This window comes from Elaeis guineensis, chromosome 16 (genome assembly GCF_000442705.2).
Source record: "Elaeis guineensis isolate ETL-2024a chromosome 16, EG11, whole genome shotgun sequence".
Classification (NCBI taxonomy): domain Eukaryota; kingdom Viridiplantae; phylum Streptophyta; class Magnoliopsida; order Arecales; family Arecaceae; genus Elaeis; species Elaeis guineensis.
Genome location: NC_026008.2, coordinates 26,899,608 through 26,921,508, shown reverse-complemented (window position 1 = coordinate 26,921,508; position 21,901 = coordinate 26,899,608). Strand labels below are relative to the sequence as shown.

Sequence of the window (21,901 nt, the reverse complement as noted above, 5' to 3'; positions counted from 1 at the left end):
TCAAAGCAATTCAGATTATCTTCCATGAAGTAATTTGGATTACCATCCAAAAAATATATCAAATACAGTAATCTAAATTATCATATTAAATTATCAGTCATTTATTCAGATTGCCTCCTACCAAATACAATCTAAATATCATAACATGTGATCATTTTTATTATGGTCTAAAAAATAATAGTTAAAAAAAATTATAATATTTTAAAAATCTAATGGTTTAATTATAATGAATTATAGTTCAGATTAAAATTAAAAACTAAAAAATTGTGAGATTTTTAAAGTAATTTGGAAGTATCGCGTACTTCACAAGTTCCCATTTAAGTTTCGCCAGCTAGTCTCTGTGTTCGGTCGCCCACGAATAAAGACAAGCCTTTCCTAGGCGAACATTTCCACGTCTCCCTCCTCGTTTTCTCCGCCGTCCCGACCCAATTTATACATCTCTTCGTGCCGTCCATCGGAGAGAAACTCAGGAAGAGGAGGCAGGGGAGCGAAAGAGAGAGAGAGAAAAAATGTCCGCATTCTCGGCCGTCAAGATCCTCCCACCCCCTCCCGTCACCGCCAGATCCACCCCCTCCAACCCCAAACCCTCCTTCCCCTTCGTCTTCCCCTCCCCTCCCTCACCCACCGCTGGCGGCCTCCACCGCTCCGCCGCCGCCCCGCTCTCCTCCTCCCCCCGCCTCCTCCACGCCGTCTCCTCCCATGTCCTCAGCAACGAGCACCGCGTCGCCTCCCCTTCCCACCAGGTACCTCTCCCCCCCTCCATTCTCTAAAATCCTCTTCAATTAATCATCATCTAATCGAGGAATTTTTCTTTGTTGTGTGCGATCTTTCTTTCTTTTTAACCAAAAGGATGAGGCCGCAGTGACCCGTGAGGAGGCGCTGGATCTGTACGAGGACATGGTTCTGGGGCGGTCCTTCGAGGATATGTGCGCCCAGATGTACTACCGGGGGAAGATGTTCGGCTTTGTCCACCTCTACAATGGCCAGGAGGCCGTCTCCACCGGCTTCATCCGCCTCCTCCAGCCAGGCGACTCCGTCGTCAGCACCTACCGCGACCACGTCCACGCCCTCAGCAAGGGCGTCCCCGCCCGCGCCGTCATGTCCGAGCTCTTCGGCAAGACCACCGGCTGCTGCCGTGGCCAGGGGGATCCATGCACATGTTCTCTGCCCCCCACAACCTCCTCGGTGGCTTCGCCTTCATTGGTGAGGGCATCCCCGTCGCCACCGGCGCGGCCTTCTCCTCCCGCTACCGCCACGAGGTCCTTAAGGAGGCGTCGCCAACCGGGGGCCTCGATGTCACCCTGGCATTCTTCGGGGATGGCACCTGCAACAATGGGCAGTTCTTTGAGTGCCTCAACATGGCTCAGCTCTGGAAGCTGCCTATCGTGTTTGTTGTCGAGAACAACCTGTGGGCGATCGGGATGTCGCACCTGAGAGCCACATCCGACCCCGTGATCTGGAAGAAGGGGCCTGCATTCGGAATGCCTGGGGTGCACGTGGATGGGATGGATGTGCTGAAGGTGAGAGCGGTGGCAAAGGAGGCGATCGAGAGGGCGAGGAGGGGGGAGGGGCCTACTGTTATCGAGTGTGAGACTTACCGTTTCCGAGGGCACTCGCTTGCTGACCCTGATGAGCTCCGAAAGCCTGGTGAGGATATTGAATCTAAACTATGCGCCTCTTTTCCTCGTTACCTCATCTTTGGTTTGATGTTTAAGTTTTCTGTTTCTTTGTTTCGTATATTGTACTGAAGTATTACAAAAAGCAAAAGATTTCGAATTCATAGATAAAGTGAAGGTTTATCATAAACATGCTTGACTATAAAATAAAACTAGACATAATAATTTCGGAAAAGAATATGATCTGGGCATGAACAGTTTATATGCTTTTTTTTCTTGTCATAAAGTATGCTGTTGAATTAGGGAGCTTATTTTTTTTTAAAATAATAAGTATGCTAATAAATCAGGGTGCTGTCACCTAATGGTTTATAACTATAGAATGAATGTTGGCTTGGTGGTGTTTCAGCGATGCAGCTTGGGTGTGTTGTTTTGTTGGTGGAGATCACTATGTGGTATCATTATACGCTTTTTGATTTTTAAGCAGGAATTTTGCTTTGTGAAATGTGTTTCTGTTTAATCACCAACTTGGGGACAGCTTTCTTGTCTGTAATATTTTGATGGCAATTCACCATTAGAGGCTTTTCAATTACCTGGATTCTTTGCTTTGTTTTTCATAAGATTTTGTAGCTATGTTTGGTTCATGATGACACTATAATTCTTTGTTGGAATATACAATTTAGTGCATTAGTCTCTTGGTTTTTTCTTTTGTGTTCTGTCAGGTTTCCTTTGTGTTCATACCCTAGCTATGCTTCATACTAGGTTGCTAATTCTTGATACGTTTTTCTCCTTAGTGATTGCTGGTTCTGAATCTTTTTGGGTATTATGCTTTCTAAAATTTAAAATGATTGAAACATTGATCTGGACATCTTCAAGTTATAATTTACTTGAATATGCCCAAAATCACACAGACATAATGGGAAAACTTCACTTTATATGGGTAGGCATACCATTCATTGGTGGCAGATGTTAATTACCTAATTACTGATATGTGTACTCGTTGGATCAGTCTACTGAACTTTATGTTTACCTCATCTTGATGGTGCTCCTGGTAGAGCATCCTGTAGATATCCTCGTTTCTTCTTTTGTTTCTTTCTTTGTTTCTCTTTCCTCTTTATTCTTAATTTTCTTTTTGTTTCCATTTTCTTCTTCCTTCTTTCCCTTCTTCCTTCTGTCCTTTCTTTTGTTTCTTCTCACTTCTTTTCTTTTCTTTTCTTTTCTTTTTAATCTTTTATTCTTTCTTCCCTTTCTCACTTCTTTCCTTTTCTTCATCTTCTCCCTTCCTTTGTTCCATCTTTTCTTTTCCTTTTCTTCTTCTTTCCTTTCTTTCTTTTCTTTTTCTTCTTATTTCCCCACATGGATAGGTTTTGGAGTCCCATCCTCATCCTAGTTTTTCTTGCAGAAATGGGATGGGATGGCTAGGATGCCCTCCCATCCTATTGGGATTTAAAACTGTGTTATACATAACATTTTTATAATATATGACACAGCTCTTAACTATTCCATGAAATTCTATTTGCATTCAACATTTGCAAACTGCATAAGCAATTTAATCTCGATTCTGTTGTAGGTAACCATTCCAGAGGTGACTAGCTTGAGTTAGTGAAAGCAATGTTACTTAGGAATCCATTATTAGTCGATTCTATGGCTTGGCTTGACTACCAGCATATATTGTTCAATCCCATGATGTGTGAAAATCAGTAGCAATTTGTTGCTCATTTCCCTATGTTTTTTTTCAATAAGTTGATGGTATAATCACTATCAATTAATTCTTCTATATACATAGTTTCATCAGTTTCAGAGCATGTCATTGATGGAAACACTTAGAGCAGCTGAAGTTTGATTAATTGATGCACCTCTAGGTTTTAGGACAGCGCAATGATCATATAGAAACCACTTCAAATAATATCAAGTACATATACCTATAGAAATGGCTTCTTATGTTTTTGAAGGCAATATTAAATATTTGGAATTGATTGGATAATGAGAAGACTTGCTTTCCAGAAATTTCTAAGTGAAGATCCATTGGCTTATGGCAGAAATCAGTAAATCATGGCTATATAATGGATTAATCTCATGCAGGGACACAAAAGACACATAAGATACTAAACTGAATAAGAGGAAGGTGGGAGAAGATTAAAAGAGAGAGAGAGAGAGAGAGAGAAGAAAAGAGGAGAGGAGGCTCTATATTAGCCCAGAGAGGCAGAGATGCCTGTTACTTTTCCAAATTATGTTGCATAAAAAAGGCCCTTCAAATCAGAAAACTTTATGCCAAACAACCTTTCATAATCTATAGTACCCTTATTAAGTGCCAGCTTGCTTAGTTGTGTGTGTGTGAGTGTTGTGGTTGTGGGGGGGGGGGTGTAAATTTCGAGGGTAAGGATATCTGAAGGGAATAGGGAGGGTAGCTTTTCTAATCTCAAGTAGCCATGAAGCCCAATCATTTGAATTTGTGGAAATAACTTAAGTCATTGCCATGTAAGTCCACAAACTTGCTCTTCAAAGACTAGGAACTATCACTTTTGTTCTTTCCTGAGTGAGACTTATTAAAATAATAATGTTGATGAACACTAAGCACAAAGTTTAGCAAAAAAGGGCTTCTAGTTCACATATAATTGTTAATCCTTCTAATATTTGATTCTCAATGTAAAATCCAATGCACTGCTGCTCCCAAATACATCAGCTACTTGGGCATGGAAAAGAAGCTTACTTATGACCCTATCCTAGACATGGTCCAAGAATCCCATTTAGATGTAGAAGCTACTAGAATAGTAGGTGACCTTGTCATGATGCATCTAATGCCTTGTTCTTTCAATTGAAGAGACTATAGGTACAACCTATAGGATTCAAACAATGTTCTCATCCATGATCTTGATGCCTTGTGAATTGCTTCTAGGTCATGTATCCAGAGGATCCCAAAACATGACATAATTCATAGGACAACACAACAACCAACATAAAGTGGAACATATTCTCCTAATGTAATTTATGGGTAGCATATATTTTTAATTATAGCTCATGTTATTCCTTATCCTAGTAAGAGATCGGACTCTAGATGTGGAATTCTTTTGGGGCCCTACCTCTTAACCGAGTCTATGAAGACTAGATTCCAACGATTTTATTAAAAGCCATTGTGCCAAAAATACCAGTATGCCATCTCTTATCCACTCTTATGTATGTTGTGCCATTAAGGCTAGTCGCTTGCCTGTTAAAGCACCCTCAAGCTCCACATGTGGATATCATCTTCTTTCTTCTTAGGTTCATCTCATCATTTTATTCTTTAGCCATAACAATAATCGCACTACCTCCCAGGGCAAACATCAGCAATCTATGTTGTCTACCCACAACAATACCACATCACTTTTGATGCCCTTGTTTTCTCATTCACATGTTTGATCGGTGCTAATGCAATATGGGCAAGCATATATGGTTAGCAGGATGTTTTGGAATTCCTCAAATGCTTAGCCTCGACCTCCAACACATCATGTTATAGCTACTTTACCATTGCATAGTCTAATCAACTTCTCTTGAATGTTCTCTTATGTCCCACCTCATAATTCAATGCCCAAGTGTCCTCAGTATGAAATTAATATGTTCATGCAGGCAGTTCATGGAACTTCTTGATTCAGGCTTTTATGGACTCATCCATCTACTATAGTTTATGAAATTGAAGTTCTAAAGTCTTCTCATATCCAAAGGAAACTATTCTCATGTTCATCTCCCAGGCACAAATCTCTCTATCCTTCCTCCTATCTGTCTTCCTGCAATTGCTTGCTCAATATTTAAGCTGCATCCTTCAACTTAGCTATAGAAAAAAATAAATAAAATTTCCTCATCGCGGACTGTTGTTAATCAAAGAAAACATCGCAACTGGATACCTAGTCCAAAGAGACTTCTGGATGCCTTTGTCCTTAAAAGTATGGCACTCAAGCGACCTCATCTATCACCTTGGGTCACGTTTTAAAGGTACAAACTCTGGTCCCTTGTGAAAATAGAACTGTTTCCTTTTACTAAAGTATGATCTCAAGCCATGCCCCTGTGCTGCCACTCTTTCACATCTCTTCTATTCTAGATTTATGAGGTGTTCATCCAGCCATACCCAGAAAGTATCAAAATTTTTATTTTTCCCTTTCAAAATGTTGGTTGGGGCCATGCCTCATGCAGCAAGGCATAACTCCAGGGCCCTTGAATGTTTTAACTTCAAGCAGCAGATTTTTTTCATTTTTCCCCTTTCTTTTTCATGGTGGTGGGGGTCAAAGCTAATATTTGTTGAATTTTAGAATACTTATTGTGGTCCCTTTGATGTGGAACAGCATCAGACCTAAGACAGGTTATTTTAATGCTTTTCTGTTGGAAACTTTAGGTAGCCATTAGTCAGTGAGAGATGCTTTATATATGGAATTTTTATGTCCAATGTCTATTTGGCATAAGATCAAAGTAGAACATGTGTTTTCTCTCATGAATACATATATTACTTCTTTAATCATTTAAAGGATATGCTAATTGCAGCTTTGCTGTTTCTAATTAAATGGATACAAATTTGGAAAGTGGCAAATAACTTGTATTTATGAATAGCTTTTCATTATTGGGACATGAACTACTGAGCTGATGGTCTCACTTGTTGTTGGCTTTTGTGGCCTCTATGTTTTCAACTGATGGTTGCTACCAAGGTTGAGAGGGATTACCACCGTAAACAAGTGGGAAATTTGGAACTATGGGGCATTAAATTTGATAGTGGAACTACACCCATGACAACTATTGATGGGTAATGAGTATATTGCATTAATTCAAGTTGGAAAAGTCTGCAACTTGCATCAATGTCTAATTTAAGTTCAGGACATAATGGTATAATCTAATATCTAATATAATATATAAAAAGGACCAAGTTGGTGACCTTTTGACAAGTGGCATTCTGAGTGTTTGACAAGTGGTATTCTGAGTGTTTGACAAGTAGCATTCTGAGTGTTTAGCATTATTTATTATAATTTAATAGGAAGGATCAGGTTGGTAACCTTTTGACAAGTAACATTCTGAGTGTTTGACAAGTGGCATTCTGAATGTTTAGCATTATTTATTACAATTTAACAAAAGAATTTATATTAATCATTAGGAGAAAGAATTATTTATTAATCATTTTCAATATTAGACCAATTAATTAGTTTCAATTGTTATTCTGTTTAGCTTTAGCAAAATATACAATTTTTCTTTCATATACTCTTCTCTTTTTTTGTTACCCCGTGCATCACACGAGTTTTAATATCTAGTGGTATAAATAAGTTTAGGATCAAGAGCGACAAATTTTGAAAACATAGTTAAATTATTTATGAATAATTCCTAGTATCTCAGTCTAGAACCGAGAACCTCAAGCTTTGAAGTTCTACATGTAAGATTTAAGAACAAACAGTGAAGGCGTAAAAAAGGATAAACTGTTTATCCAGACTCCAGGACAGTTCAGGGTTGATGAAAACAAGTAGGATGATGATTTTAGTTTGTGAAAATAATGATTAAAGCAATTGTTGATTTTAACCCTGAAGAAATTCAAATCACAAGAGGTAACTTTTCTTTAAAATGTGGTCTTACAGTTTCTCTCTAACGACAGACTCTGGGAGTTGCATCCTTAGTAGCTAAATATTTTATCTATGCCGCAACACATGATTGACAGTCTTGCCTCCTTTCATATTTTGTGATTGCCCATCTCAAATTATCTTTACGTCACTACCTTCATTATCTAGAATCAATCTTTATTTTGACAACATTATACAATACTTTGTCCTGTTGTTCTTGAAATCTATCTGTCATATATTTCTTTAAATTATGGTAAGAATGTTATGTTCTTTCAAGTATTTATATCATTTTTATGGTTGTTTATACGGCCTGTATTCATTGATGCCCCTGCTTCCTCGGCCCTTTCATTTGAATATGCTCCTGGTCCTAGCCCTATTCCTGGTCATATATTTGAATATGCATGCAAACCCTGTTTCATAAGTAGTAAAAGAGAGAACCTATTGATTCTTTATCAATACTATATTGTCAAATGAGAGAGGTTGATGACAAAAAGATTCTGTATGTCAAAATTGTTCACCAGAGTGCCATTATATTTAATCAATTAAACTTACTAGAACCTGATATCTTAAAAGGATAAATGGGAATAAATGGTATCTGTGACAGTCTGGATGTCCATGAAATTCAGAATTTCATAAAAAAGCTTTTCTCTAACTCAAGAGGCCAACTGAACATCCTTGCTTACAACCTCCTCATCAACTGAGCCAACTCAAGCATCCATGAGTTTTAAAGTGAAAATCTGTTATTTTTATTATTGGATTTTCTATTTTTTTTGTTTATTTGTTTTTTAACATTCATTCCATATGGCCAGTTGCTAGCATAACATTTCTTATTATTTTTGGCTGGTCATTTTAATCCCCCAATGTGATGGCTGGTCTGTCTTATAAATCTTATGATTTCCCAGTTAACATTGTATATGTACTTGTGCTTAGGCAATACCAGATCACCAACATGTGTATGGTGTCATGGAAGTATTCTTTTGATATTCAATATTATATTTCAGTAAATTTTAGTTTTTTTAACGTGGTGACCAACTTAGTATGTTGATTTGAATTCAAATATTTCTTTGATGATGTGACTCTAGGACTGCTAACTGATTGAGTCTCTCCAAACCCAAATACACCTCCAGCTTCTCGTTTACCATAATATTTTGCTAGGATTCTGGTATGCTTACTTACCACTAACCATTTAGATGCCTAATGCACAACTAGTTGGTAATGGACATGCCTCAGGCCTCTTGGCAACCCCTGCTTGGAATGTCATAAACATGCATAAAAAATTGCATATACACATGTATAATGGTAAAATTTATATCTAGACATGTATATCTGCATAGATATATGTACAAACATCAATGTGCTATGTATATGAAGTATTTTTTTTGTAAGTCCATTTGATGAATGTCACATGGATGCTAATGAAGGAGGGAAATGCACAAGGTTGCACCTAATGAAAGGTCACATTGCATTTAAAGTAAAATAACTTAACATATTAAACAAGTGACCTTGAAAATGACATGCGAAGCTTCGGCCTCCAATAAGATGGACATTAAGGAGGCTCTGCAATCTTTACTGCCGGAGCTTAGACTATAAACCTATATGTATACATTTTATTATGCCTTATTGATGAATTTAATATGTTTTTTAGTTGTTTGCATTCATTCATTATGCCACAAGGAATGCTGAAATGATAGTTTATTGAAACAATATAATAATTTGCTGATATGAATGAAGTAGTATCACCAAACAATGATTGAGTTACTATTTACGATGTTCTTTGCATGGGTGCCTTGGTGGCACTTTGGGATAGGCTAGCTCCGTCACCTAGGGCTGCCTGAATATTTGACAGTTATGTAGTTGACTCTGACTTAAAGTTTAGGTTCTAGTCTGTTATGCACATATCAAATACAAGAGACAATTTCCTTGCTGGCCAGAGCTGCCAAAACCCTCCTAACAAAATCTGTACTCTTCCTTTCTTAGCTTAGTGCTTACTATCCGGAAAAGCCTAAGACTGTCTGTTTGGATGGTTGGAGAGTTTGGATTAAACGGGTCTGCATATCTACTATGGAGTAAACTGTTCTACCCTACAGGGTCAAAAAAGAAAATGTAGCTCTCAAATTTTTAAAATGCCTACTTTCTCCCTGCAATAAGGTCAGTTGTCAGAGAATATTTGGCAAGAATAGCTAGAACATGAGGGTTAAAGAGGCTCTATTCCATTTTAAAACTCCCAATCAAAGTCTCTAGAAAGGCTACCATGAGTGTCATTATAACCTTACTGAAATCTGAATCGTCTACCTTGGGTAATGTACCCACTTCCAAGTGTAATTTTCCATTATTTTGTTGGGGGGTTGGGGTGGGTTGGGGGTGGGGGATAATTAATTTTACTAAAATTAAAATTGTATTATAATTTTTTTTAAAAAAATGTTGACGATATTTAAGTTGTGGACATGTTTTTTCGTGAAAGTTTCTAAGAGTTACAACAACTATTCTAGCACCATAAGAAAGCTACTAATATATATAATCAGAAAAAGGTAGAATAAAATGCAAACAACATGACATTGGAGATGTAACTGAGCCGAGATTGACCGAGCTAAGGTCCGATCAAGCTTGGCTTGAAAGTAGTTTCAAGTTTGAAAAGCTTAATTTTGAATTGAGTTGAATATGAGCCTATTTGGTCAGCTCAATAGTCCTAAATCAAGCTGAAATCAATTCGAGATCAAATGATGCTTTTCTTAAGCTTGCATGAAATCTCAATTCTTGACTTCAAGCTTGGTTTAATGTTTGGTTCAGATGTACACTAACATTTAATTGATGCAAACAATAAAATATGCACCAATTAAAACATTAATTCAATGATCTATTATATAAAATATATATTTGTATATATATAATTTAAATATCTTCAAGCCTTATCAAGTCAAACCTGATCGAGTTGGGTTGCTTTTGAGCTCAGCTTGCAATTAATTTTGAGCCCATTTTGCTGGTTCAAGCTTGGTTTCTTTAGTGTCAAACTGAGGTTTATTCGAGCTTTTCTTGAGCCGAGCTTGAGCTGCTCAGTTCATTTGAGACCCCCTACATGAAACCAAAATGAAGTATGTAATACGTGTAGAATAGTGAAAATAACACAAAGGTAACTCAATAGAACATTTGAGAACTCTATGACATATTACAATAAAAAAAAATAAGACATTCAATTAGTATATCATGGTACTCTATTAATTAACAAAAAGGGGAATAAGGGATAAATAAAATAATTACATTTATTTTCAACAAAATCTGGTCACAGCAAGAGCTTGAAGCTTAAATTTTTCCTGGTTGTTCTTGCCTTGGACATCATACGTAAAATAATTTTTTTTTTATAAAAGTAGTTAAATAATTGTATAATATTATAATATCATATTAAGTTACCTCTAGTTTCTGTAATGGGAAGGAAAAAATTGTTGATCAGAAACTTCAAACTTTGTCGTTCTTTTCTTTTAGGGGAGTTTTCTTCTTGAGAGTGAGGGAGATGAGATGGGGACTTAACTTTTTCCTTTTGCCTTTTGGGTTGACAAAGATGACGCATTAAATTATCATTTGCAGAAGAGGAAGCATAGGTGGGTTTGATTAATCATAAGTCAGATTTAATTGAAAATGTGTTTGCACCGTATATGGAACTACTCTACTTTTTTTTGAAGCATGGTCTCTTCTGTCCCTTGGAGCAAGAGGTAATCTAAGTAATTGGGTGATTTTATCAAAGATGGTATTACTTTAAGCAGAGATGTCAAGAGGGGACCACCTGATCATGCATGAAGTTAGGCTTAGAAACTATAATGCGGCGTACATCTAGTGTCTGGGTGGTTTTAGCACCTCCCTTTTCTCAGAAGAAAAAAAGAAAGATTAGAGAGAAAGATTAGAGATCCCAAATATTCTATTGGCCAAAGATTTTTGGGGAGCCAAAATCCAGTGGTTAAGGGATTTCACTGGGTTTGGGGGGCTCATGCACCTCCGTCCCTAGGTTTTGTCTCTGCCCATTTTGGAATGCCCCCGGAATTTTGAATCTACATCCATTTAGAAGGACTTTCCTACTCTAAAGTGTTTCCAAGATATCCACTTCCCCTCAGCTGCACCTGCACCCACACTGCTCGTACACCCATCCATGATTTTGGCAACTAAAATTATGGTATTCTTCATTGCTATTCTTTAGATTCTAAATCACTTATAAGAAAACAATAATCTGCTGTTTCTTAGTTAATACTTATGTTATAAAATGCATTCTTTCATAAATCACTAATGAAGTGCTTCATTCATCATAGAAGACTGACAGCAAACACTTCTGATTCTGCCTGCATATCTCTAATTTTGCTTGATATGGTTACAACATGCAGATTAAATAGCAAAAGAATAATTGTACTCTAAGTTGTTTCAAATTCGGGCCAGTATATTCTGTCAGACTTGAAAAATGAACAATGATAAACTCAACCAACAAGGCTTTTTCCCATTAGTTTGTGGTTGGTTTTTATGGATCAGACGTTTATTCTCTGAAATGTTTGCCAACCTGCAATCAAGTATCATCTTTCATATGTATTCAAGTACTCTCTTTCATCTCTCTCTCTCTCTCTCTCTCTCTCTCTCTCTCTGTTTCTCTCGCCCTCTCTCTCTCCCCCCCCCTCCCCACCCTTCTATATCTCTGCTTTTTCATCGCAAGGGAAGTGAATATATGGCATGCTGCTTGTTTGTTGAAAATGTTTTCCATATGCTTATTGTTAGAGATATCTCTCGATATACTAACTAATCCTTGGAAATTAAATCAGTTTTGACATTTTTCACTTCTAAAGTTACTGGTAATCATCTTGCAATCTATTCTTAATCTTGTTTTTCAATTGCGGACCTATACAAAGTTCTTTAATTTATAATTTCATCTGATAGTGTTCAGAGCAAGGTTTTTATCTTGGCCAAGATCTCAAGTTTATATCGGTATTGGGCACTCACAATATGATATATATAAAAATGTTGCCCCTACTATCTTGGCTGATATAAATTGATAAAATTTGAGATATTGGCCGATGAGATATTCATATCAGCTAATATTTATTAGACGTTTTTGTTTTTTTCCTTAAATAGGCTTTCTTAGTTGATCAATCTCAAAAAACCAATACTTTAAATATAGTTTTGAAACTTCAATTTTCCATATTGGCCTGGATAAACTGAGATTTCAGTTCATCTCAGTCTCATTACTCATTGAAATAACTAATATATCGAGATTTAAAAATGATGATTCATAGACATCATTAATATTTAAGATCTTAACTTCTATGATATAGGTATCCCTGAATTTCTATCAACATAAATACTGTCTGTACCAAGCTTATAGTCTGTTTTGGCAGATGAGAAAGCTCACTATACTGCAAGAGACCCCATTTTAGCCTTGAAGAAATACATTCTTGAACATGATCTGGCCGGTGAATCGGAGCTGAAAAGTATCGAGAAAAAGATAGATGATGTGATTGAAGATGCTGTAGAATTTGCAGATGCAAGCCCCCTTCCTCCTCGAAGCCAGCTACTTGAGAACGTGTTTGCAGACCCCAAAGGTTTCGGAATTGGCCCTGATGGGAAGTACAGATGCGAGGATCCCAAATTCACTGAAGGCACTGCCCAAGTCTAAAGGACTGAACTGTGACTGCCTATTTGCATTTACGTTGTCGGTTTTAGTTTGTTCCCGTAGCCTGATATGTGTTTCCGATCTTCCTAAGACAGATTTTTTTTTTCCCTTATTTATTTAGTTTCAGATATATTACTTTCTTTTTCTTCCCTCCCATTTGCCATCCTATATTTATAATGTTGTTGAATCTACAACGCTGGTTTCTAACAAAGACCGGTTGTGTTCCCAGATGCATAAAGCGTGTTGTGACATTTGGATTTCACGATGTCTGGTAAATGTTGCTGCACATCGGGATGTTGTAACCCACTTCAAGTGGATCATTGAACTTTACAGACGATTGACGTAAGGTTCTCAAACTCAGTCATCTAATTTGTGGGATTTTTTTTCTCGCACTTGACCTTCTCACAATTTTTTGTGATGAGTGGCACTATTGCCTTCTCCAAAAATATCAGTGTTCTGGTGAGGGGGCGTGTGCTCGGAGCGTGAGTAGCATCTGAACTTGGATTCTCAGAGGTTTAATCAGTTACCTTGGCCTTCTCATTAGTCATGTGGTTATGGATGGCGATGTATGATTCAGAGCTCTTGATAGAATCTTTCGAATTTTGAATTATCAAATCGGCAACCATTATCAGTGAGACAAATAAAATTGGCAATGATAGCCTTAGCAAGAATTTTTGTTGCATCAGGGCAATGGGAAATAGGTTGAAAATGTCCATCTCCAACTTTGCGGAGGATCAAGGAGTCGTGATTGGAGCCAAGGGCATTGACAGTCGGCATTGTATATTAGCATTTTTCTGGCACTAATTAAACCTCCATAGCATGTTGGCCATATCCAGCTATAAGGTTACGGATGTACCTAGTTGAAGTATCTTGTGGGGGCCTCTCAAGTGATTATCATAAATGTCCTCATAGATTATGGTATGTAATTTGCCTCGAATGGGCATAAACACTGGAGTAAGGGTAGAGAATAAGATATTTTATACAATTTTTCATCATGAAGGACATAGCAAGGTGTTTGGTCCTTCAATTTTCTGGCTTCATCTCGGTCGACAAGAGCATCCTGTCCTTTAGATATTGTATGGAGTTCATCCAACTCGATTCCGAACTTATGTGCATCATTGGACTTCCTCTTTAGTACTCAACTTTTCCAAGACCTTGAAGTAAGAACTTTTCTTGAGATAGGAATCTCCTGATGTGGCGAGCTTCAATAGCAGGTCGGCCTTGGTGTTTTTTGACCTTGGGATCCACTAGATGTCGAGTGTTGGGAAGGCTAGGATAAATCCTCGACCTTTTATAGATATCTAGTGATATTGGGTTTGTGCCCCTCATACTCATATTGTACTTGAGCAATGATGAGCTATAAGTCGTTACAGACCTTTAGATGTTGGGTCCCTAGTTTCTTGGTGATCTCAAGTCCAAAGATAAGAGCCTCAAATTTAGCTTCATTCTTCAAAGTTTTGTACCCAAAATGAAGGTGTTCTCTGTGATAACCCCTTCCAGACTAATGAGGATTAGCTTAGCTCTGGATCTTGTCATTATAGAAGATCCACCCACATGCAAGATCCAAAACTTCTCGGGTTCTCCTTCTCTCAATTCGGCTTTGGGTGCATCATCTTCTAGATAATACATTCTAGGATAAAGTTAGTAAGCACCTATGCCTTGATAGCTAGTCAAGGTTGATATCTTATATCGAACTCTTCAAACTTGATTACCCATTTGGTAAAGCCGATCAGTAGTTTCTGGTTGGTGAAGGACTGTCTTTATTGGTTGGTTGGTCAGCATAATTATTGTGTATGATTGAAAATATGGGTGCAACTTTCTTACCAAGATTACCAAAGCATACACCAATTTTTTTTAGCTTTGAACACCTAATTTTTGCATAATGAGAACCCTGTCAATATAGTAGATTGGCTTCTCGGAGGAAGCTAGCTGCTAGGAGTTTGTCCACTTCATCCTCAATCGCCTTTTGCCACTTCGAGGTGAAGCTCCTCTTCTTCTATTTGACTAATCTACATCTTAGGTCCACATTCGGCCGATGTACTATGATCTTGGGATCTATACTTGGCATATCCTAGGCTGACTAGACAAAGACATCTGTATTGGATTGGAGGAATGAGCTGAGGTGCCGTAGGGTCACCTCATCCAAGTTCAAGCTGACCTAGATAGTTTTGGTTAGGTTGTCTTTCTTAGACTGATTCTCCTCATTACTCTTGCAGCTCATCTCATACATCAAGTCCCTCAATAGATAGAGGCATCCGTGGGGTTCCTTCCTTGCAGGATCGCCATGTAGCACTGCGTCTCCAAGGTCTAATCTCTACATACCTCTCCAACACCATTTCTTGTCAGGAATCTCATTAATAGATGTATGTTGACACTATAGGTCAAAGCACGTTCAGTCTTAGTCGACCCAATATGGCATTATAGGTCGACATAATCTTTATGACTAAAAAGTTAAGTTGAATGATTGATTGTTATGATGCCCATTGTACGTTATTTTTAAAGTCATGACTCCTTCCATAGGGATAACATCCCTAGAGAAACCCGCGAGGGGAGAATCATGTCTTCTTAACCGATCTCAAGATAATCCTATTTTCAAGAAAGCATCATAAAATAAGACATTGGCTAAATTTCTAATATCTATCAAGATACGACGTACATCATAGTTTTTGATTATTAAAAACACTATAACCATGCCATCATGCGGAGACTGGACTCCTCGAAGTTCAGTGCCAGAGAAGATTATTACATTCTCTATCTTCTGTCCTTTTGAAGCATTTTTCCATCTCTTCTTGATGGTGGCCCTAGGTCGGGTTGTTAACTTGCACCCCAGAAATAGTGTTGATGATACCCGATATTAGTCCGTTCTCAACATTTCCTTCAAGTTGCTGCTTAACTTGGACCTCATTTTGGTTTTGACACATGTTCATATACCGTTTAACCCATCCACGTGATGAGCATGTCGATTTTGTCTTGGAGTTACATGCACTCTTCGATATTATGGTCGTGATCATGATGATATTGATAGTATTCCTTCTTTCCTCTCGTAGATATCTATTGTAGGCAGTCAAGTTTTTTCCTTTTTTTTCTTCGTTTTTGTCTTCATTTCATGAATACAGTGAAAAAGTTGAAGGAGCTTATAAATTATTAGACAACAGATGGGCTCGTAATCCAAATCCTCTGACCATCTTAAGTATGCTCACATGCACTTCAACCAAACTACCGTGCATGTATTTTGTGTGCCCCATGCAGGATTCAAATTGTGGAGCTCTCAAATCCTTCTGAGCTACAGCTATCAGGCAAAGTAAAGTTGCTCTCTTGAATCCTTCTTGTTAGGATGAAACTTTCTCTCGAGGAAATATTAGCATGATTTTTATTTTTTTTTTTGCTGTAGTTACAAAAGAGGTTGTTGCCCAAAAGACAAACAAAAATCTACAACATTACAATTGACATTTAATATACAGCATTGCATAAGCATCAGCCAGCTGCAGATTCAACTGTGATAGAGTAGCGGAAGTCGCATCCCAACAATCTTCTATTCTTCCTCTTGAAGCCGAACCAACTTGTCGGCCACCTAATTTCCTTGCCATAAATATGGGATGTTAGCATGAACTTTGGCGTACTAACATAATGGTCTATTGTGAATTTTCTGTGCCTTTCGCATTTAATGTGCACAATTTAATTTTATCAAGGATTCCAAATACATACACGGTTAAAACAACACATTTATTTGCTAGAACTTATACTTCCCCCAGATGAAAACAATGGAACAACTCATACCTTGAGTTCTGTTTACAAGTTCTATTCATATCATCTACTAAAGACTTTCTTTTTTGTTTGTACTACCAAAAAAAAAGAAGAAAAAAAAAGGACTTTCTTTTTGTTCAAAACAAAAAGACTTGATTTCCCATTTAGGACCTGCTTGAAAGCAATCCTGAAGGATCCAACAGGATCAGTCGTAGAAGAGGAGGCTAGAGAAGATAAAGAAGGTACAGGAGAGAACCAGATAGGGTTGTCTTTTGAACCGGATGGGGTTGTCATGGGGTCATTTGGGCAAGAGATCGGGCGGAAGCAAAAAAATATCTCATAAGATGTATTTTTTTCAAAAAATCCCACAAGAATCATCAACAATGAGCCCATTGGATGCCCTTGTTCTTTTTCTCTAGAATCCTACCTTCCAGCCAGATCCAACAGGAAGTTTCCAAACACACGATCAAAGATAAGGATCCCATAATGCCTCCTAGTTACAGGATGAGAGAGAGAGAGATTTTTTTTTAATTTTTTGTGGTAAATTTTTATTATTTATTTATTGGTAAAGGCTCCAGACCACCTCCCTGGTTACCCCTTCCAAGGGGAAAAAACAAGGAAATAAAACGCAGGTACACGCGCGTGGAAACAAGAAGAGGAGGAAGATTCCGGGAAGTCAAGTCATAAAAGAGCTTCTTTGTCTTTTGCGCCGTCCACAAGGCGGGTCACACGCATCGCAAATGTATCCAATACGGATGATAATAGCAGCAACAATAAAAAATAATTAGTAAAGTAAATAAATTACGAAATTTCTGGAAGAAGGACAGACGTAGATCTGAAGCGGAACGGTCAGGATTCGGCCCGAGTCATCCGGGGAAGAACGTGGAGAGCGACCACCCGCTTCCCCCGCGGCGGTTCCACCACCCACATCCGCCCCGGCCTCGCCGCCACGTCCACTACCACCACGGCGGAGCCCCCGCGGTTGACCACGCACACCCTCCCTCCTCCGGCAGCCATCTGCACCGCCCCCTTCAGCTGCTCCGACTCCGGCACCACCACCCGCCACCGCTCCCCATCCCAGTCGTACCCCCTCAGGGCGCCTCTCACCTCGTCCACGACGTAGATGGAGCTGCCGTCGTCGTCCGCCGACGCCGCCGGGCCGGTCCAGCCAGCGAGGAGGGCGGGTGGCATGTCTTCCCAGCGGTCGGAGCGGACGTTGTAGACGATGCCCTCCTTGGCGCCGCGGCCTCGCAGGTTGACCATGCACAGCTTTCCCCGGGTGGCCACCGCCTCGACGGCCTCCCTGCTGAAGCGCCCGCCGTGGCGGAGCGGCGCCACCGGCTCCCAGGCGGCCGAGGCGGAGGGGCCTAGGCGGGGATCCCAGCGGGCGGCGGAATGGGAGACGTCGGCGTTGTACTCCGGGCCCACACCGCTGGCGAGGTAGACGACCCCAGCGGCGGTTCCAGCGGCGCACCAGCGGCGGGGGCAGGGGAAGGGAGGGCCGAGGCGCCAGCGGGCGGAGGCAGGGTGGAAGACGAGCGGGCGGGGGAGGGCAGGGAGGAGGGCGGGGGTGGAGGCGGCAAGCAGGACGAGGTGGCCGGCGGCGGCGACGGACTGGACGGGGAGGCTGCGGGCGATGAAGGAAGGGTGGTGAAGGAGGAGTCGTGGGTGCGGCGGAGGGGGCGGGAGTGGAGACCAGACAGCGGCGATAGGGTCGAAGCAGTAGAAGGCGATGTCGGAATCGTTGTCAGAGTCGGAGTCAGAGTCAGAGGAGGAGAGGAGGGCATAGAGGGCGAGGAAGGGAGGGAAGGACGGGGAGTAGAGGAGGCGGCGCCAGGAGCGGCAGACGGAGTAGAGGAGGGGCGGCGGAACGAGAGCCAGGCACAGCTGGGCCAGGTGGTCGGGCAGCCCGGGCAGCAGGTTCTGCTGCTCCTCTTCTTCTACTTCTTCTTTTCCTTCTCGGAGGAGGAGGATATGGTGTTGGTTCCCGCCGGCGGCGGCGGTGGAGGAGGAAGAAAGCTTGGGGCGCTTGGAGGAAGCCGCGAGGTCCATTTGATCTGGGCGTGGAGAATGGGGCATGGGACGGGATTGGGATGGTGGGAGGGGAAGCGAGGGTAACCTCTAGCCTCCAGCTCTAATGGGGTGGGTGGTACGAGAGTGGGCTGGGCGTTGGAGTCATTTACCGAAAGGGTACTGTTCCATTAAAGATCGGCACATACTCTCATGATAGGCCAAATTCAAGTTTTGGGATTTGTAGTTATCAAACCGCCGTCTAAGCTGTAATATGGTTGAGCTGTAAAGTAAATAGGTGGATTGCAACAGCCCAATCTTCCCCATTTAGTTGGAAGCAAAATTATTAAATCCGGTCCGGATCTTGACCCGAATAAAACATCGAGTTAGTAGGTCAGCGATCCAATCATCGGGTCAATGATTGAACCGATAGATCAATACACAAATCATAAAATTTAAAATTTAATAATCTATTTATATCCAGAAATACAATAATAGTTCTGATAATATATATTCCAATGCTACAACTATCAAAATACAAATGAAACAAAACTGTAATTCTATAAATATAAATAATTAGACTAAAATATTGATGAATATAAAAATTTAATGGTATAAAGTTATAAATGCATAATAACTAGTAGTTTAAAACATAACCATGCACATCTGCTAGCAAAATGAAAAGTTTTAACAAACAAGTACATAATAATGTACGACATTTCACTTCAATATCTTTTAAAAAAAAAGTTAAAAGTGATAAACAAGTACACAACATAAAAATTCAAGCTAATGGACTGAAATTTATGTCAATATTTGCAAAAATATCTTCTTGAGTTGCAATGTTCTCATCTCCTCCATCTTCTCTCCTATTCGCATCATTTCCATCATTTTCACCATCATCACCATCCAAATCTTCCAAGTTCAATATATCTGCAAAATCATAAATTAAACAAAAAGTTAAAAAAAAAATCATATGTAATAAAATTGTAATAATATTTTATTCATAAACTATATAATAAAATAATTCGCTCACCATTATTATTATTTTCTTGAATAGAACATGATGCCAATTCACGGTGAAAAATTTCTAATTCCTTACTAGTTAATTCCGATGGCTCATTGACTAATATCCACGCATCATTATCACCAAACAATTCAAAGTCAATAGGATCATAGTTGCGACCTTTGAAATAAAACCTGTATTTAATATTTTTTAGTTTGAAAATTAAATAACAAGAAATAAATACAAACAATTGGATATCATTCATAATAAAATTACCTTTGTTGTAGTCTCAAATTATAGTGCACAAATACTAGATCATTAAGCCTTTGATGCTCTAACCTATTTCTCTTTTTAGAATGAATATGTTCGAAGATGCTTCAATTTCTCTCACACCCGGACGCACTATAAGTTTGGCTTAAAACACGAATAGCTAACTTTTGCAAATTAGGTGCACAACTTTCATAGGTAACCCACCATTCATCTAGATACAAAATATTGTATTTGTTAAAATAGAATGTAATTGAAAAAACTTTATATCAATGAAACTAATGAAAGCATAAGAACATAACTAAGGAACAAGCTTACCTGGAGCCAAGCGACTTCGATCATTTATAGCCGATGAGCGTCCAAAGTCATTTTCTGCATTTCTAAATAACCTCATCTCATTAGTTAAGTTTTCCTGCAAGGTTGGATTACCAAATGAATATCTCTCTATGACATCTAAGAGTCCAGAAACACTCGAGGATGTTTATCCATAAGTTCTGAGTCATATTGAAAACAGGGATTCAACCAAAACCCAGCTGTATGAAGATTTTAGTGTAATTGCAAATCCCATCGAGAATCAACTATTCTCAAATAAGGTTCAACTACAATCTTTCTCCTTCTAAATCTCTTGATCATTTCATCTCTAGCTTGATACACAGCATGATACAAGTAACCCATTGAAGGTCCATCATCACTGTCAACAATCCTCAAAACTCGAATTAAAGGCTCTGTTAGTTTAACAAATGGTTGCACATTCATTTCAAAAAAAAGAATTAAGCACGTCATCGGCAAGCTTTTTTCCTTTACTATCCTTAGCATAAGCTGAAGTTGTCCACTCTCTAGAAGTCACCATTGCTCTTAATGCATCTTTGTGGCCCAATATGCTTTGTAAAGCAATAAAATTGGTAGCAAAATGTGTAGGTGCCGGACGAATTATCTCCTTTCCACCAGTAAATTTTCTCATCAAATATAGAGGATAACAATGATTATAAATATATTTTGTGATACCTACAGCATGGGCTACGGTATTCTTCACTGAAACTAACTTGCCAATGTCTTGCATGATGAGATTAAGACAATGAGCAGCACAAGGTGACCAAAAAAGTATAGGAAAGTCTTGCTCCAACTTTTTACCGGCAGCAACATAGTTTGCAGCATTATCAGTCACTACATGAACCACATTTTCAAAACCAACGGACATGATAATTTCTTTGAACAACTTGTACAACATATCAGCTGTCTTTGAGGTATCTGAAGCATCCACGTTTTTCAAAAATACGGTTCCTCTAGGACAATAAACTAAAAAATTAATCAAAATTCTCCTACACTAATCTGTCCATCCATCAGCCATGATTGTGCATCCTGTTTTCTTCCATATGGCACGAAAGCTTTCAACATACTTTTTCACCTCATCAACATTCTTGGTTAACAAATAACCACGAACAGAATGAAAATTTGGAGCTTTGTAACCAGGCCCCATACTAGCTATGGCATCTATTATGCACTGATAATACTTAGAGTTGACAGTATTAAATGGCACACATGCATCTACATCCATTTTGCCACTGCAAGATCACACCTTTCAACTGCTTCTTTGTTTTGCAACAAGCTTTTTATAGTTGGTTGAGCACCAGGAGTTGTTCTTGGCATGAAATAATTTTCAATTATTTCTAGTTGTTTTTCTTTTCCACCTTCTATATTTTTACCTCTTGTATTACTCGTAGACTTGTTTGATGAGGGAGGAATTTCTTGTATGTCATCATCTTCACCTAATTGCCTATAATATACTTGTTCCTCATGTTCCTTATGCCTTGCACTAAAGAGATTGTAATCTTCACCCATTTCCTTTGTTCTTTTCTTCTTCTCACTAATAGCTTGAATATTTTGTATCATTTGATGACGAATATCCGCCGGCACCTTGCGACATGGTTCTACTTCTCCTTTTACTCCTGCAAGATGTTGTTTGAAGCGATTGATCCCACCACCAGCAAATGACTTTCTACAATACAAGCATGCCAACTTCATCCTTTTGGTATTACCACTAAGTTCAGAAACTTCTCTACAA

The 21,901-nt window shown here is 39.1% G+C and overlaps 2 protein-coding genes across 2 annotated transcripts; one reads left to right on the top strand and one right to left on the bottom strand.

Annotated features, from left to right (window-relative positions):
* Window positions 1-371: 371 nt before the first annotated feature.
* LOC105059287 (pyruvate dehydrogenase E1 component subunit alpha-3, chloroplastic) lies at window positions 372-13,045 on the top strand. Its single transcript, XM_010942530.4, is given in 4 exon segments — window positions 372-743; window positions 850-1,138; window positions 1,141-1,647; window positions 12,541-13,045. Coding segments are annotated over 4 exon segments (1,308 nt in total). The 5' UTR covers window positions 372-509; the 3' UTR covers window positions 12,819-13,045.
* A 3,111-nt stretch (window positions 13,046-16,156) lies between these two features.
* Window positions 16,157-18,842, bottom strand: LOC105059286 (F-box/kelch-repeat protein SKIP25). The gene has a single exon (XM_010942528.4). The coding sequence runs from the start codon at window positions 18,636-18,638 to the stop codon at window positions 17,409-17,411; it is 1,230 nt and encodes a 409-aa protein (XP_010940830.1). The 5' UTR covers window positions 18,639-18,842; the 3' UTR covers window positions 16,157-17,408.
* Window positions 18,843-21,901: the final 3,059 nt, after the last annotated feature.

Excerpts from the sequence above, each read along its gene's own strand:
- LOC105059286 (XM_010942528.4), bottom strand. The coding sequence starts at position 18,638 with ATGCCCCATTCTCCACGCCCAGATCAAATGGACCTCGCGGCTTCCTCC.